At 34.7% G+C, this 17,719-nt stretch overlaps 4 protein-coding genes across 5 annotated transcripts; 3 read left to right on the top strand and 1 right to left on the bottom strand.

Moving 5' to 3' along the window:
* Nucleotides 348–3,264, top strand: LOC105166042 (flavanone 3-dioxygenase). Its single transcript, XM_011085253.2, has 3 exons — nucleotides 348–1,074; nucleotides 1,709–2,137; nucleotides 2,848–3,264. Exons 1-3 carry the CDS (start codon nucleotides 709–711, stop codon nucleotides 3,151–3,153), a joined length of 1,101 nt encoding a protein of 366 aa, XP_011083555.1. The 5' UTR covers nucleotides 348–708; the 3' UTR covers nucleotides 3,154–3,264.
* LOC105166067 lies at nucleotides 4,755–5,153 on the bottom strand. Its single transcript, XM_011085287.1, has one exon. The coding sequence runs from the start codon at nucleotides 5,151–5,153 to the stop codon at nucleotides 4,755–4,757; it is 399 nt and encodes a 132-aa protein (XP_011083589.1).
* LOC105166043 (transcriptional regulator ATRX homolog) lies at nucleotides 6,717–9,129 on the top strand. 2 transcript variants are annotated; one of them, XM_011085255.2, is made up of 4 exons: nucleotides 6,717–7,078; nucleotides 7,187–7,324; nucleotides 7,414–7,484; nucleotides 8,728–9,129. In XM_011085255.2, exons 1-4 carry the CDS (start codon nucleotides 6,851–6,853, stop codon nucleotides 9,029–9,031), a joined length of 741 nt encoding a protein of 246 aa, XP_011083557.1. In that variant the 5' UTR covers nucleotides 6,717–6,850; the 3' UTR covers nucleotides 9,032–9,129. The 2 variants fall into 2 exon arrangements, with proteins under 2 accessions (XP_011083557.1, XP_011083558.1); XM_011085256.2 differs by having other exon boundaries at nucleotides 7,193–7,324.
* LOC105166068 lies at nucleotides 14,603–16,316 on the top strand. Its single transcript, XM_011085288.2, has 4 exons — nucleotides 14,603–15,166; nucleotides 15,289–15,351; nucleotides 15,566–15,640; nucleotides 15,740–16,316. The coding sequence occupies exons 1-4, from the start codon at nucleotides 14,795–14,797 to the stop codon at nucleotides 16,121–16,123; spliced, it is 894 nt and encodes a 297-aa protein (XP_011083590.1). The 5' UTR covers nucleotides 14,603–14,794; the 3' UTR covers nucleotides 16,124–16,316.

Genomic DNA, 17,719 nt, shown 5'->3' on the forward strand with positions numbered 1-17,719 from the left:
TTTCACGACTGTCCACAAGGACATGGAGAACGGTACGCAACAACCATTCCAAACTCCGACCTAATATTTTGCATAAAAACAGAAACAATATAACTATCTCTGCTATTAAAAATAATGGTATTTTTATTTTAATTGGATTAATAAAAATATTGTAAGAATTCATTGAGAAAATAAAAACTATATACATAGAATGTGAAAGTTGAAAAGAGAGAAACGTACAAAGTTAGTTAAATAATGTTAAAAATAGGTGGGGTGAAGAAGAGAGGAACTTGCAAGTTGACGAGAAAATGAAAAGAAGTTAGGAGAGAGATTGTAATTATTCCTAGTAATAATTATGGTGAGTGACAACAAGTGTGTGCGGAACGCCAGACCTTTACTCATCTTAGATAAAACTTGTTACCTCTGCCCAAACACGGCCAAGTTTCCGACGTTAGCTGATCATGCAGTTGAATGTTAAGTGGCCAGAAAGTTTAGGTGGTATGCAGTACTCCTTGGTTTCCTCGTGTTCTAATTTTTTGGATCTATAAGAATTAATTATACTAACCCCATTAATGTTTGTAGTGATTGTTCAAGTATCTTGTATGTTCGTAGCTGAATCTACTAATCACACGAAAAAAAAGTTAGGTGGATGGTACGGATGCTGATAACTATATATAAAACCCCGAAATTCTTGAAATGACGAAAACATCGTTTGTATGAACCACAAGAATGGCTCCACAAGTGACATGTCTAACTCAGCTAGCAGAGGAGAACTCCCTCCACCAAAAATTCATCAGGGATGAGGATGAGAGGCCTAAGGTGGCCTACGACCAATTCAGCGATGATATTCCGCTGATATCGCTTGCTGGAATTGGGGAAAGCAGCAGCGAGAGGGCTGAGATATGCCGGAAAATAGTGGCAGCCTGTGAGGAGTGGGGCATTTTCCAGGTAGTTGATCATGGGATTGACTCCAAGCTCATAGAGGATATGACTCGTTTGGCTCGTGAGTTCTTCGCTTTGCCTGCGGAAGAGAAGCTTCGGTTCGACATGTCTGGAGGGAAGAAAGGTGGCTTCATCGTCTCTAGCCACCTCCAGGTATGTACGTACATAGTTTCTATAAATATCAAGCTACTATTAAATGATTCTCCAGTCTAATCGTTTAAACTTTCAAATGATATGATTGTTTGCATTGACAAAAGCTTGCGATGGAGAGAGATCATAGTTTTCGACAATGACTAAATATTCAATATTAAGTTGTGATATACTAATCAACGAGATTTTGTTGAGAAAAATGAGATTGTCGATTACTTGCTAAATTGAGATATAAGTAGGTAAAACTCTTAAAAATAGCTCAAACGTACCTAAAACTTGTATATTTTTAACTTATTTTTTGCTAAGTATAACTGATCAACGATTTATTATAACTTATCGAGAAAATTGTATTTTCTGTCCCAAAAATTAATGTTTTTACGATTTTGATTTCATTAATTTTAAAATCACCACATTACGGCACAAAATTTTAAAAAATTTACAATTTCAATTTAAAGTCTTAATTTCGCTAAATTTTCTGACAAGAATAGTCTTAATTTCCTAAGATTTAACGAAGCTCGTGCCAAGTGCGTACTGGGAAAAAGATAAAGGGCATGTTAAGTCTCTAATTATAATTACTTGAAAAAATTTAACCAATGATAAAAGGTTATAAATGCGTTTTTCCCTATTTTCCGTGAAGGGGGAAGCTGTGCAGGACTGGCGTGAAATCGTGACATACTTTTCTTACCCGGTTAAGGCCCGAGACTACTCGAGGTGGCCCGACAAGCCGGCGGGTTGGCGGGTCGTAACAGAGGCGTACAGCGAGCAGTTGATGGGTTTGGGTTGCAAACTGTTGGAGATTTTATCGGAAGCCATGGGTCTTGAAAAGGATGCACTGTCTAAAGCTTGTTTGGAAATGGATCAGAAAGTGGTTGTCAATTTCTACCCGAAATGCCCACAACCGAATCTCACTCTGGGCCTCAAGCGCCACACGGATCCGGGTACCATTACTTTGCTGCTCCAGGATCAGGTGGGCGGGCTGCAGGCGACCCGAGATGGTGGCAAGACATGGATCACGGTTCAGCCCGTGGAGGGGGCTTTCGTGGTCAATCTTGGTGACCATGGCCATGTAAGTTCATATTTGATGGATTAATATGCCAAAATAAGTTCATTTATTGTTTATGTTTATGATTTCGTTTATTGAATAATTCGCATGCAACATCTTATATATAAAGTTAATTTAGAGTTAGATCTTTTCTAAAAATACGAAAATTATACTTTCTTCCAAAAAAAATTTTAAAATTATACTTACACCTCCTTCAAAAATTTACTATCTATATCAGACCCTCAATTTATTAGAGTTTAAACAAAAAATCTAACATCGGCAAAAAATAACATAAATTTTTAATTTTACTTATGTAATAATTTTGTATTTATAAGAAAAAAAGTGTAATGATGCTAATCTTACACGCACTCTCTCTTTCTCTCTCTCTCTCTCTCTCTATATATATATATATATATTATATATATTTATCTCTTTATAAATATAAAAATATATATAAGAATATTAAATGAGGGACAAAATTAAAAAGTTATATAATTCTTTTTTTGCTAATATATATATTAGCATTTCCCGCTCAAGCCTAAAGGAAGAGGTGAGATGTAAAATTTTTGAAAAGGATGTAAGTGTAATTTCAAAACTTTTTCAAATGAAACTGTGATGTGACAAATTCAGACAGGATCTGAGTGTAATTAACCATATAGTAAATTTATTCAACTAATCAACGCCGTTAATAACTTATTATCTTAAAATAATATAACATATACGAAAACGAGCAGTATCTAAGCAACGGGAGGTTCAAGAATGCGGACCATCAAGCAGTAGTGAACTCGAACTTGAGCAGACTATCAATCGCAACATTCCAGAATCCAGCTCCGAATGCCATAGTTTACCCGTTGAAGACGAGGGAAGGCGAGACGGCGGTGATGGAGGAGGCGATCACGTATATGGAGATGTACAAGAGGAAGATGAGCAGGGACCTTGAACTAGCCAGGCTCAAGAAACTGGCTAAGGAAAATAAGGAAGAGGAGCTGGAGAAACCCAAACTTAAATCCTGCAATGCTCTTCAACAACTTCTAGCTTGATGTTTGTGTACTGCATCTCTAACATTATGTGTGTGTGTTGCTTTGTGGTTTGTTTGGTTTTGTCTTGTAATGAGTTATAGACATGACATGATAAAATAAAAATATTAATTCAAATAAATAATTTGATATTTGCTTTATTTTTATATTTTTTTTCCTCTCCTTTTCATCGTTTGATTATATCGTATTTTGAATTACACGTCATTTGACATATAATTCATTTAAATTAAATAATTGAATAATGACATTCATTTTATTTCAAAATTTAAATATATATATATAATATTCTTAATTTTTTTGTGATTATTTTTTTTAATTTTATGATTTTTTTTTGCAGTGTTTTCAAAAAAAAAAAAAAATCTAATCATTTCCCAACCCCCAAATATCCAATTCCACCTTACTTGTCAATTCTCCTAACAATTGGGCACCCCAACAACCTTTTGCGCCCACCGCATGCAACAGCAGCCGCTCGCCCTAACCACCATAGGAAAGTTTTTGTCCGAATTTGATTCCATCGAACTAAATCAATCATATAATAATTGTGGTATATTTATTATATAATAAATTATTTTTTAAAATTATATATTAATTACATAGCAAGTGTGTTATACTTACTATTTAATTAATTCGTGTCTAATCAATGATTCGAATTGTAATTTCCTACTATGACAACACAAACCCCTCTACACCTATATATCTAGCTTGGACCAACTTCTCTTTTATTTTTAATAAAAAAAATTGTAATTTTAGTTATGGAAGTATGAGATTAACAATTTTAATTTTGTAAAAATATTTCTTGGTAAAAATATATTTTGATAACTTTTTCAATAATTTAATATTTTTGCATATTGAAGACAAAATGACCCAAAAATCAACTTGAAAAAGTGAATGAGATCAAGTTAATTGGATGCACTTTTCATCATTTTAGCAAATTCAAATCATTTTGTTTTCAATATGCAAATTCTTAAAATTATAGAATAAAATTCTCAAAATCGTGCATGACTAATATTGTCACCATCCATACCTAAGGGACTAAATTTAATTTTTTTTAATTACAAAAAAAATTGGTACTTGTTTGAAAATATTTTATATTTAGACATAACCTGCATACAATCACCAAACTCTCATTTTTAGCACTCTATCTATTTTATAAAAAGAAAAAATATATTTTTAATTTATGGCGAGGGTTTTCTAGTAATCGTGCAAAATGAGCTGCATGATCTTCAATAACATGATAAGTGAAATATTTTAAGCTATTTTTAAGGAAAAACAAGAAACGCTTAAATATATATATGAAAAAAGTATTTTCATTCGTTCGTCATGTCGATTAGATTTTTTCTGTTATAAAGTTTATATATTTTATTTTACACTCCATTCAACATACACACGTTATTTATGAGATTTTTTTCAAAATAAAATACACGATATCATTTTTATATAGATAGCACATATATATTGAATGATATAAAAAATGAAATCGGATTTACAACAAAAAAAATTCAATTCATAAATCATGTATATATATCAGTCACACAATTAAAAACCCTCAAGAATGGCAAAAACGACTACTTTTACCACACGATCAATAACCCAAGTCCGAAATCCTATATGGGTCTAAACCAAGCAGACTGAAACGAGGATTGATAATAAACCATGACAAGCAGCAGTGCCAACACCACCACCAACCCCACCACCGAACTTCCGTCGTTCGCCACCGCCTCGTACACAGATCGCCGCACTCCGAAGGCGTAGCGCCACCACCTGCGGTGGATAATCATTATGTTCACCACCAGAACCCCCACCAGCGGCAGCAGCAGCAGACCGAGCCTAAACCCCATCTTGCTCCTCTCCACCCTCTCCTTGAACTCCGAATAAGTCGCTAAAGACATCAACATTATGAACAGCCCAAAGAACACCAGCAATGGCAGTGGAGGTGCAGATAGTGAGTCTAGGGTTTGATCCTTCCAGCTTGCACCCCTTCTTTCTCTCACTAACCAACCCATTTTTTGTTTCTCTCTTGTATGAATTCTCTCCTCACTTGGCTACTTTTGAGGAGTGGTGAATGTGTAGAATATGAGTATGTTGATGATATTTATATTTGGACGCGATTTTCTATTTTAAATCCTATTACATCTCTCTCGTTATATTTGATCAGATACACACTATAAAAATTATTACGTTATCTATTTTATTTTAAAAAAGATTTTATACACCGTACATATTAAATAAAATAAAAATACAACAATTTCCTTTTTAATAATTTAAACTTTTATATGAAGTGATCGTCCCACATAGACAAGTCATGAGTGGAATCCCATCGCCACCCATTTTTAAAAGAAAAGTTTCACATGCATGATTTATATATAAGGATGTTAAATATTAATATTAAATAATTCTCAACAATAAAAATTTAAACTTTTAGATGAAATGATCATATTTAGCGGTTATATATATAAAATACATATATTTCTATATTTAAAAAAATATTGTGTGTATATATATAATATGAATTTATAACAGAAGATTCTGAATTGATGTTATTATATATAGCATAAATTCTTGATGATGAGATTGTAATATTGATGGGTTTGGGAGGGGATCGATGCGAAAAGGGGAGTTTTAGTTCTTTTCATATTTACCAAGGAAGAGAAAAAGGCAAAAGAATATATTCATGCACCAATCTACGGCTGTAATCGTGCCCCATACATATATACACTCATCATCCTGCAACAAAAAGTTGTATTTTGTGGACATGGAATATTTAGTTTGTGCGGTTGAGAGTAAACTTAAGTGCAAAATTATTTATTAGAATTTGTTAATGCATCGTGACTTCAATAAATAGCGTGTCTAGTATTAAATACATATCAGATATCGATACGATTTCAACATATATTGAACGTAATATTTACGTGTCCAAATTTTAATATTTATAATAAACTTACAAGTACAATTTATTTTTCTCTCTCATTTATTTCATGCTTCTTTCATTATTCCTCACACCACAATTTTGTCTTTTCATAAATTTTTATTTTCGTTTAATCTTACATCATAGTTCTAGTTTATGTGTTTTAGAAGAACCAGATGCATCACGAACGGGTTAGCACAGGGGGCTGGTGCTTTCCCGACTCCTAGTCCCAGGCCCATTAGCACCAAAGCGTTAGGGCCGGGGACATAGTTGAGGGGAAGTGACGGCTCCCCAATGAATGTCTGGGCCGAGCCCAACAGTCGAAGGAATGAGTGATCCTCAAGTGAGGAGCACGAACGACTGACTTCTCGGAGCGCGCACGACCAATTAATCCTTAAAACTTAAGACCCAACCCCCCAGAATTCTAAAAGTGGACTATATGCCTTTATGCCCCTTGCTCTCCTTGTTATTCTCAATAGAACTATTAATTTCAAAAGTTTGTTAATTAGGGATACGTCAGAATGGATTGGGCTTCCTAAAAACTTAACAGAAAGCCCACTATCTTTGGATAAAAGTAGGAGTCTTAGGCCCATGAGCTGAGCCCAGATCAATAGCTTTGAATGAACACGTAATTGTATCCGTTGGTGCCAAAAAGAAATAAAGCAGACAAAAACCCTTTCACTCTCTCTCTCTCTACTCTTCAAGTTTTTCTTTCAGACAAAGATCATCTGAAATTCAGTTTTTCTTACTAAAAATCCACATTATCAACTGGTATTTGATTGCAACATTCGCAGAATGCCTGAAGAAGATCCGAAGCCAGTGAAGAAAGAGGCAGTTGAGGACGAGGACGAAGAAAAGAGCATAGCGTCCGCTTTTGCTAGCCGCAAGAAGAAAGTAGCCAACAACAGCAATGCCGCCCCAAAATCGAAGCCACAAGTCCAGAAAAAGGTGAAAAGAGAGGAAGCAGATGATGATTTTGAAGAGCCCACGTCGAATAAGGCCTTCAATAAGGCTAACAATAAGGTAAAGACTTCAAATTTTTTGTGGGTCCTGTTTGAAATTGCTGATCATAGAGCGGGATTCGGTGTTCTGGTTTTCTTGAATTTGATTTTTGGTGGGTTTTGTGTTAAGGGGCAGAAGAAGAAGAAGAAAGAAGAAGAGGCAGAGAAGACAAAGAAAGGAAGTAAAGCTGCTGACAGCAAGGATGCTAAGAAAAGAGAAAAGAAAGTGTTTGATTTACCAGGTCAAAAGAGGGATCCTCCTGAGGAAGTACGTTGTGTTTTGGTCTTCATGTTTGAATTTATGTTTGATTTTTATACCTAGAATGACACAATGATTGCTTGGTTTTTGGATTTCAGAGAGACCCATTGAGGATTTTCTATGAAACCTTGTTCAAGCAAGTGCCGGCTAGTGAGATGGCAGCAATATGGTAGGTCTTTTTTGTTTCTGAAAGCTAATGTCAGTAATGTCTTTCTAATGTTTCGATTTCTAAAGACAGCTCGGCAATGAATGTGGATTGCTTCTTGCTCCAAAGAATGTTACTTGATGTAGAAATGTTCTTGTTTGTTGGAAGTCTACATGGCTGCCCACTGTTTCAATCTTAGCTTCTATTCGTCATTCTATAATTAGCAAAGAGATTAAGAATTACCTAATTTCTATCTGAGGTGAATACTCGAATCAAATAGTTGAAATCTAGCAATATTTCTTGCTGATATTTATACCACAGATTATAGCATAATTGTCACAAGGTCTTAGAGCTAACAGTTTATTCTGGACGCGTGGCGTGATATAAACTACAAAACGTATGCCTGTTGTTTAAGCTAGTGAAACACCCATTTTTATAATGTTGCATAACGATAAACCCCATCGAACGAATTCTTATGTAACCTATCAAGACTTAAACTTTGAAGTGTTGGTTGGATCTTATGACATACCCTTTCTTCTAACTTTTCCTTTTTTCTTGTTTCGCTCTTACATTTTCTAGTTAAGTTTTTCAAATTACTGTTCATTGAGTAGAATCAGTAAGAACAGAATACTAGATTCTGCTTTTCAAACCCTTGAGGTTTGCATTTTAACATGTGTCTGTTCTTTCCAAAATCAGTGTTAATATGGAGAAACTGTCTGCTGTAATTTTGATCACTTTTATGTTTCTAATTTATGTGCGTATCGCTATATACTTTGAACCTACAGTAAACATAATACTTACACTTTATTATATTATAAATTTATTCAACCATATATTTGTCGATGCAGAAGAGCAACAGGTTTTCTTATACTTTCACTTCTCCTGCCTTCCTCAAACATAAGACAGTATTATGCAATTAGGTTATGCCATTCTTGTCAGTCGTTATCATCTTCAATGTTTTATTCTTAAATCAATGACCATACCTGGTGGCAATTCTATCCATCAACGTAGATCATTTCCAGTTCTACCCATCAGCCATAGGTAGAAAACCTTCAGTTTCTATGCTCACTTAATGATCATACTCATCATCGTTAAGATTCTTTTTTCGAGTGTGAAGCGATAACATTTTCAACTCCGCCTTCAGCCAGATGATATTGGTCACTGCCTTTCCACAGTGCAACTCCCAAAAACAGTATTTATATGGTCAGGCAGAATTTTTCTTGTTCGTTTTCTGATAATTTTCGTTTGCTCTCTAACATCATTGTAGGATGATGGAGTCTGGTTTGCTTCCAAAGGAGGAGGCAAAGAAAGTTTTCGAGAGAAAACAGAAGAGGGCTCAGCAGCAAAAGCTCAGTTCACCAACGAAAACTGTTGTCACTGTTAAGAAGAAGGCTGAATCTGTTGCTATTCAAAAGAAATCATCGACGACCCAGAAAAAGAAAACACCAGATACCAAAGTTGCATCGAAGCAGTCGACGAAACGCAAGATCATGAATGAATGTTCTGAAGATGACACAGATGATGACTTTGTATTGAGTGCTAAAATGTCTAAGAAACAGAGAGCATCTTAGGTTGTGGAAAATTGCCCATTTTTATCCTCTTAGGTATCATGTACTACCTTAAATCTTTTACTAAAAGACTCTTCTTTGCCTCTTTGGCCTTTGCAGTACATATGGTCCTGAAAATTTTCTTTTTAAGTATATTTTCATTGTGATTTTTTTTAAAGGTAAATTACTATGAGGTTTTTTAAAAATTTTTATAATTACAAATACTCTTTGTTGTTTGAAAAATTAAAAAAATTTTATGGAATTAAAGATCGTCTAACAAATACCCCTTAAATGGATTGTTATAAGGGGTATTTGTTAGACAGACGTCAATTCAAAAAAGTATTTGTATTTCTTCAAACAATAATGGAATTCATGAGAGTTCGTTGTAATTTATTATTTTCTTTTAATTTTATACATATATCTTGATTGAGCTTATTGATGTTAAATCTTATATTGAAAATGAGATCTTGAATTTTTTGAAATAAACTTCTCGACCCTATATCTTGATACGATTAGTAATGACTCTATGATTTGCATAAAAAGAGGGTAATTACAATGACTTTTTCTGAGATTTGACATAATTACGAATACCTTCTTTTTTTTTTCTTTTTTTTTTTTAAAAAAAAACCACCTAAGGGTGGGAGGAGCTTTTCGGAGTCCTTGATCCTTCTTTATTAAAATTAAAAAGGGAGCAAATTTACAACGGGGAGTGCTGACTCCCTATCATGTCTAAGAAGTTGTAAAAAGGAGTACTACTCCTTTACAAATAATCACCAAAAGCATAAGTAAGGAGTACTACTCCCTTACAGATAATCACAAAAGCATAAGGAAGGAGTACTACTCCCTTACAAAAAGAGCTAAAATAGAGGATGAAGTTGGGGAAAATGATCCAGTGTGTCAAAAAGTTTCTGCCACTACACTCGAATCATCGTTTTCAACTAGTACCTGCAAAACCAAGCTATACAAGCAGTCTAGGAATTATCACAAAAAGTTGCACCAACTATAATTGAGATCGACAAAATGAGAGAGGAACTAAATATACATTAGCCACATGAGACCTCGACTCTCTCTAAAGATTTGAGATTTCAGCCTATAACAGAGTGCTAGGTAGGAATTATGTAGCAGCAGATCGCGACAGCATGCAGGACTGGCATAGATCAGTTTTTGCGTAGTAGCAGAAACAACACTAAGCAGTTTGTTGAAGCATACAGTGTCAAACAACACAGACACACACAACAACGTGAAATACGCTATAGTAGACCGCAATTTTCAATAGCGGGCAGACAACAAAGCAGTGATAGAAACAACATATATTAGGGAAGAAGACAAAAAACAGTAAACCAGCAGCCCAACCAACATTCATGTAAAGTGATGTCAATCGTTGTTAAGTAAATTATTCAATGGGGATCAACAACAATTTTAAATTGAACATGTGGTAGGCCGTGATCTACAACAAGCTTTCACACACACTTCCTGATCTTATTTCCCTTTCGCAAAGTGCCTTCGTTCCAGGAAGATTAATTGGGGACAACATTCTCATGGCTCAAGAGATGATTCATCATCTTGACCTCAGATACAATAAAGGCAATTTGGTAATCAAACTCGACATGGCTAAAGCATACGATAGAGTCAATTGGAATTTCCTCCTCACAGTTTTGCAGAAGATGGGCTTCCCCCACAGATTCATCACACTCATCAAGCATGCTATCCAAAACTGTTGGTTCACTGTTCTTGTCAACGGAGAAACGGGAGGATTCTTTAAATCATCCCAGGGTTTAAGACAAGGGGATCCACTTTCTCCAGCTCTCTTTATCCTCACAGCAGAAGCATTCTCAAGAGGTCTCGAACTCCTCTTTACCGAGAATCCGGATATGTCCTACCAGACTAAGTGTGAGGTCAAGATATCACACCTCTCATATGCTGATGATATTATCTTGTTCACAAACTGCAAGGAGGATAGTTTGATCAAGCTAATGCAATTCTTGAAAAAATTCGAGGAATCCTCCGGGCAGAAAGTCAATCATGCGAAAAGTGCATTCATTCCCGGGAAAAAAGCTAACCTGATGGCACATCTGATCAAACATATCACTGGTTTCTCCAGGAAGGCGCTCCCCGTTACCTACCTTGGGGCTCCCCTCTACAAGGGAAACAAGAAGAAAATTCTCTTTGAAAATTTGATCGATAAAGTCAGAGGGAAAATTGCTGGATGGGAACACTCTCACCTCTCTTACGGGGGTAGACTTCAATTAATCAAGACTGTGCTATATTCTATGCCAATCTACCTCCTCCAAGTTCTCAAACCCCCTATAGGAATCATACAGAAACTTGAACAACTTTTTGCTAAATATTTCTGGGATAGCACAACGGAACAAAGGAAAATCCACTGGACTAAGTGGCAAAATATTTGCTATCCTATCGAAGAAGGTGGACTTGGGATTAGAAACCTTCGAGAGATGTTCACAGCATTCTCCTACAAACTTTGGTGGAGACTAAGGCTCAACAATTCTCTATGGTCAAAATTCTCCATAAGTAAATACTGTGGAGGATACTTTCCCACGCTTTCCAAAATCTTCACAACTGATTCTAGTATCTGGAAAAGACTTTGTAAAATTCGAACAGAAGCACAAGCGAATATTTTTTGGAGTCTGGGGGCTGGAACTATTTCTTTCTGGCATGACTGGTGGCTACCGGAAGGCACACTAGCGAATATCTTGGGTACTCAATACAATCTTCATGTCCCTGTTAACTGGTTCTGGAACAACTCTGAGTGGGATGTCAACAAACTCCAACAAGCTGTGCCACAACACATGATCGAATTGATCATGGAAGTCCCTATTACTGAAAATCAAATTGACTCTCTGCACTGGAAATTGTCCAAGAATGGAGCGTTTACTACTAAATCAGCTTGGAATGAAATTAGAAGCCATCAATCTCCTCAGCTCTTCTACCGTACTCTTTGGTCTAAATTGATTATCCCAAATATCTCAGTGTTTGTCTGGAGGTTAATTCATAACTGGGTTCCTGTTGATGAGAGGCTTAAGCAGAAGGGGATAACAATGGCTTCCAAATGCTATTGTTGTGAAGCAGAAGAAACCATACCACATCTTTTCTTACACAACAATAAGTCTTTGGAAGTCTGGGGCTATTTCGCAGCTAAATTCCAAATTAATATCCCCCAAACCAATGACATCACCATTCTCATCCAGTCTTGGAAAAACAGAGTCTGCGCTAAACCACACATTAGAGATATTATCCCGATCTTGATCCTCTGGAACATATGGAAGCTCCGGAATGATGCTAAGCACAAGGGGGTCGCATTCAAGGCCACCACCATCATTCACAAAACTCAGGCGTACCTGCATAACCTCTATAAAAGTGGTTTGTTGAAACCCATACACGTGCAAGGAGATTTTTTCGCTGTTAACACTCTCAATATCCCCCTCCAACCGAGGACTAAGCAGCAAATAGCTACAATTGTTCATTGAAAAAAGCCTCAAGAAGGGTGGTACAAATTGAATACAGATGGAGCGTCTAAAGGTAACCCTGGCATTTCTGGTGCGGGCGGCATCCTCAGAGATCATCTGGGTCAAGTCATCTTTGCCTTTCAAGAACCCCTTGGCACTACCTCTAACACCCAGGCTGAACTTCGTGCCATACACAGAGGATTAAAACTATGCATTGAAAAGGGATTTTACAAGATTTGGATTGAAACTGATGCAATGGTTACTATCAAACTCATATCCACACCACGACAAGGGGCATGGAACCATCAGACTATCCTCCAAAGCATCCGGAACCTCCTAAAGCAAACAGAATACAAAATCACTCACATTTTTAGAGAAGGCAACCAAGTGGCTGACTTTCTTGCTAATCAAGCATGTACATCTCATTACGAATACCTTCTTGTTGTTTGAGAAATTACTAATACCTCTTGATTTTAAAAACAGTTAAATAATTAGCCAAATTCGTTATATTTTCATCCATTTTTGCGGTGAAATGATAAAAATGTCATCGTAGTGAAAAATTATAATTTTATTTATTTTTAAACTTTCTTGATTTTTTTTACAGACCAAGTGGATATTTTTTTTTCAATTTCAATTTTTTTTCCATTCATCCCGTTCGATTTTTTAATTTTTTTTCAAAAAAATACAATAAGGGTAAAATTGACAATTTCATACCTATATCAAAGAATTACATAATTTCATCAAATATTAAGGGAGTATCTGTAATTTTTCAAAAAATGAGAAAATATTCGTAATTATGTTAAACCGTAAGAAAATTTGTTGCAATTTACCATAATAAAAAAAAATATCAAAGATAAATGTCGTACATTTGAATTTTCATAAGTGTTTTGAGAAATATTTCTCAACTCTCGATCAAATAAAACAATCTATAACATATAAATCAATCATAGTTTTTTTTCTTTATGAAATCAGACCCATATTCTAAAGATTTTTCAGATAATTATATTTACTTTTGAAATAACCCTTTCAAAAATATCAAAACTTAGTCAACTATGGTTTTCAGAGATTGACTCACTATTGTTTTATCTTATTTTATTTGAAAAAAAAAAAGTAAATGTCGTATTTATACATTTAATAAAATATAATATATAATAGAATTTAAAAAAATATATAATGTGTTATGTATATATTAAATGAAATTAAATATATGATATAACCTAAAAAACAAAGTACAAATTGAATCAAACAGTTGGGGGGGGGGGCCTTTATCTATAAAAGCATTATACAAATATTTACATGAAATTCAATATTATACCCATATTTGCTTTTATTAATATAATAATAATATGATAATGATGATAAATAAATAATAAAAACAATTATATTTTTGATCCCATATAACATAGAATGTGCAGATTTGGTCCCGTTGTTTACGATCTTAGTACTTTTAGTTTCAAGTGGCAACGGGCCTTATAAATTTGATGAAAACTAGTGTGAGTATTTTCACTCGTTGCTTATACGACGGAGGTGGCTTTTGTTTATTGCAAATAAATAAATTCATTCATTAGTTAAAATTAATTGAATTTGTCGATATTAAATCAAAATCTATATTTATTATCGATTGACTTATTACTTATTTATTGCAGGTCAAACTCATTTTTCTAACGGTGATATTAGACCTCCTCACAAACATTAATGTGCGAACATGTATAAGGGTAGTTTTATTTGACTTGCAATAAATCAATAAAAAAAAGTCAGTTGGGGATAAATATACTTTTATCCGATTTTATTATTAATCAGCAAATTTAGAGAATTTTGACTAATAAATATATAAATTTATTAGATAAAAGCGAATTTCAAGGGTACTCAATTTAATTTTTCAAACCACATGAGTTTATGTGTAATTACATTAAACCTCATACAAGAAAATGTATTTATTCCTAACAAATATTCTCTCGTGACTTATTATGGTGAGATATTTATTAAACCACCCTTAATTTTAAGAGATATTTGTAATTAGGATAAATTTAGGGGAGTTGTTTTTGCAATTTACCTTAAATAGTACTTACTAAAATAAAATCTGATTTTTTTGGAAAAAAATGCATGCATTGGCATAAACCCTAGGCGACACCCATCTCTAGTTGCTCGGCACGTGGCATCACCAACTCCCTTCTCTCTCCCCTGGATTTTCCCTTTTTTACAAAACCTCTTCTTCTTCTCTCTCTGGAAATCCGCCATTACCGTCTCCTTATCGCTTCAGGAGAAAAAGCAAAAACAACATTGGAAGACAGACAGAGAGAGAGTTAGCAGAAAAAAAAGGACGATGAGAGAGAGCAGCAGTATTGAACAGAGTTCTCTCCTCGCGTCTGCTACAGAGGATGAAATCTCTGTCGCTCAAATTCTACTCGATCTTCCAGGTATGATCGGATTGCTGGACTCTCTCGCCGGATTCCAATGGGGTAGGAAGAGGAGGAGATCTAGTTTGGTTGAGGGTCCATCGTCTTCTGGTGCACCCTCGTCGGGGTCTCCGTTGTTCCATAGGACCGACGTCGAAATTGAAGAGAGAAAGACCCAAGCCAAAGCGGAGCAGGACGCCGCCGCGGCCACCGGAAGTCCGGTCTCTCCGCTCCATTTTTCGCCAAGTGAATCTGATGAAAAGCCCAGGCACAGTTTGAAGAAAAGTTGCAAAAAAAGGGTATGTTGTTTGGAGCTTATGCAACTGGATTTTTGTCTCAATTTGCTCCCGTTACTTACTTTTACCCTTTTTTCATATTTTAACTACCGAAATTTGTCATACTTGTGTTCATTGATCTGCAGTCAAAGGAGCAGTACGTTGATATGATAGAAGAATTAACTCAGCGCAGGGATTTGCTTAGAGGGGTGAGTTTGCAAAATACCTTCCTAACAGAATTATCTCTTCCTGCTCTTCTCTTCATCTTCTCCCTCTATGTCTAACTGTTTTACTCGACGTGGGTATCCCTTAACTCCGTCAATTCGTCAAATATCTCCCACATTATCTTATCTGTTCTTGTTTATAGCATTCTTGGTACCTACTTACTTTTCTGTTAACTTTGGTCTGTTCTCTACTGAACAGGAGATTGAAAATGTGACCAAGTATTACAACAAGTTGAATGCCTACAATTCACAATTGAAAGCATTGAAACAAGAGGTACTAATATTATTAATTGCTTATTTCTTGTCCAATTTTTATGCCTATGTCCATGGTGAGAATCCTGGTTATTTGGTTTCTATTTTAAATCTTACACAGGTGCTAAATTCTTGCATAAAAAGAGAAGACCCTGAAACGGAAACAAGCAGATTGATGAATCTTGGAATGCAATTAATCCAACATAACCAAATTGGTGTAGCGCCTCAGCAGCAGCAGCCGCTGGTTGCGGATGAAATGGCAGAGAAATTTGAGCATTCATTGGGCCCAATTAGAACCCAATTCTACAGTGGGCTTGGACCAGTCAGCTGCCATGTGGGCCTCCCTGACCTGAACAGCTCTGCTGAAGGGGGTGCGTTGGATATGAGCAGTAGAAATGCTGATAGACGGTCCAGATGTGCTGAAGCAAGGAGGAGGAGGAGAGGTATCATGAAGATCAAGGCTATGAGGAGTGCTTGTGGTATTAAATTGGGAGGAAGGAGATGAGAATGAGATTATGTATAGGTTAGTGTTCTTTTTGTTGATGTTTGCAATTCTTTATAATTTAATATCTGAAAGTGTAAATAGTTAGTGAGAATTAGAGAAATAGTTGACTGATGAATCTCCTTCTTGTCAAGATTCATTTCATTTCATTTCATTGTATTAATTATTTTAATTTTGGTTAATTGCTCAATGCTCAATTTCATTGCTCATTAGTTAGCTGTCGAAACACACTCGATGTCTGCTCATACTTTAATTTTTTATTGCAAGATTTTAGTTAGTTACTTAGAGTTCTCACCATTGATAAACTTTAGAAATATAACTTTTTATAATATTTATTTAATTAAACGAAAGATAAAATAGAAAAAATGAATAACTTATCAAATTTATTCTTCTTATTAAATTGTATAAATATATTTAAAAAATTTGTTACGCAAAGGTTGACTTATTTTGGGTCGATGTCATTGACTACATTGTCAAATACAGCTTGCTTAAAAAGGAAAAGAAGTCGTCCCAAATCATTAGTTTACATTATGGGATGAAATTAATGTTTGATAGATAAATGTATGAAAAACTTTGTCCGATCTTGAAAAGTTGAATTTCATAAATAAAATGAGTTTAATGTGTCCAACTACGTTAAGCCCTATTATTGCTACATGGACCCAAATAGCACTGCTGATTATGTAGCGAAGACAGCGGCTTGCAGCCATTTTGGACATTTGTATATCGTTGATGTCTCCCATTTTCTAGAGCAAATTGATGGGATAAATTCAAATTATCCTCCTAAATATTGAAAAATGGCAAAAAAATCCCCTTAAAAAAAAAAAAAAAGACAAATAGCCTCTTCAATCTTTTAATGAAGAAGCATATTATCCACCTTTGCTGAACAGTGTCGTTCACTCGCTTATTTATGCGACTGATTTAGTTATTTTGGTTTGTAAATGATCACTTTTACCTCTAATTACTAAATATAAAAGTTGTAAAATATTATCAATTTTTTTTTATTGCAGCACAGTTTTCTCTTCTTCTCGAGGTTTTCTTCTATGGATTTTGTATAGTTTCTACGGAAATATATGCAATTTATTTAGTAATTAGGGGTAAAAGTGATCGATTACACATCAAAATCACTAAACCAGTCGCAAAATGAGCTAGTGAACTACACTACCCAGCGAAAGTGATAATATACTTCTTTATTAAAAAAATGGGGAGGCTCTTCTCCCCTCCACCCTTTTATTTTCAGGGGGATTTTTTGCTCCTTTTTAATATTTTAGGGAGTAATATGGATTTATTCCCATATTGATGTAATGTTTGTACTAGAACAACATCCCTTTTTTCTAAAACTTTTATTTATACTAATATGAAAAAGAAAGATCTACATTATAATGATTAGAGACACCGTTACACTAATTTTTTAACATGACAATTATATACCTAATAATAATTTTAAAATTAATTGTCATAACTTCTGTTTTTTTTTTTAAATAAAAGTGGCTCCGCGTGATTTTAAACACCATTAGATAAATTCTTTTATTTTTTGGATAATATCTTAAATTGATTTTCTTTTAAATGTGATTTGTTGATTTATATATTTATTTTTTTTAT

The sequence above is a fragment of the Sesamum indicum genome, linkage group LG7 (genome assembly GCF_000512975.1).
Source record: "Sesamum indicum cultivar Zhongzhi No. 13 linkage group LG7, S_indicum_v1.0, whole genome shotgun sequence".
Taxonomy (NCBI): Eukaryota; Viridiplantae; Streptophyta; class Magnoliopsida; order Lamiales; family Pedaliaceae; genus Sesamum; species Sesamum indicum.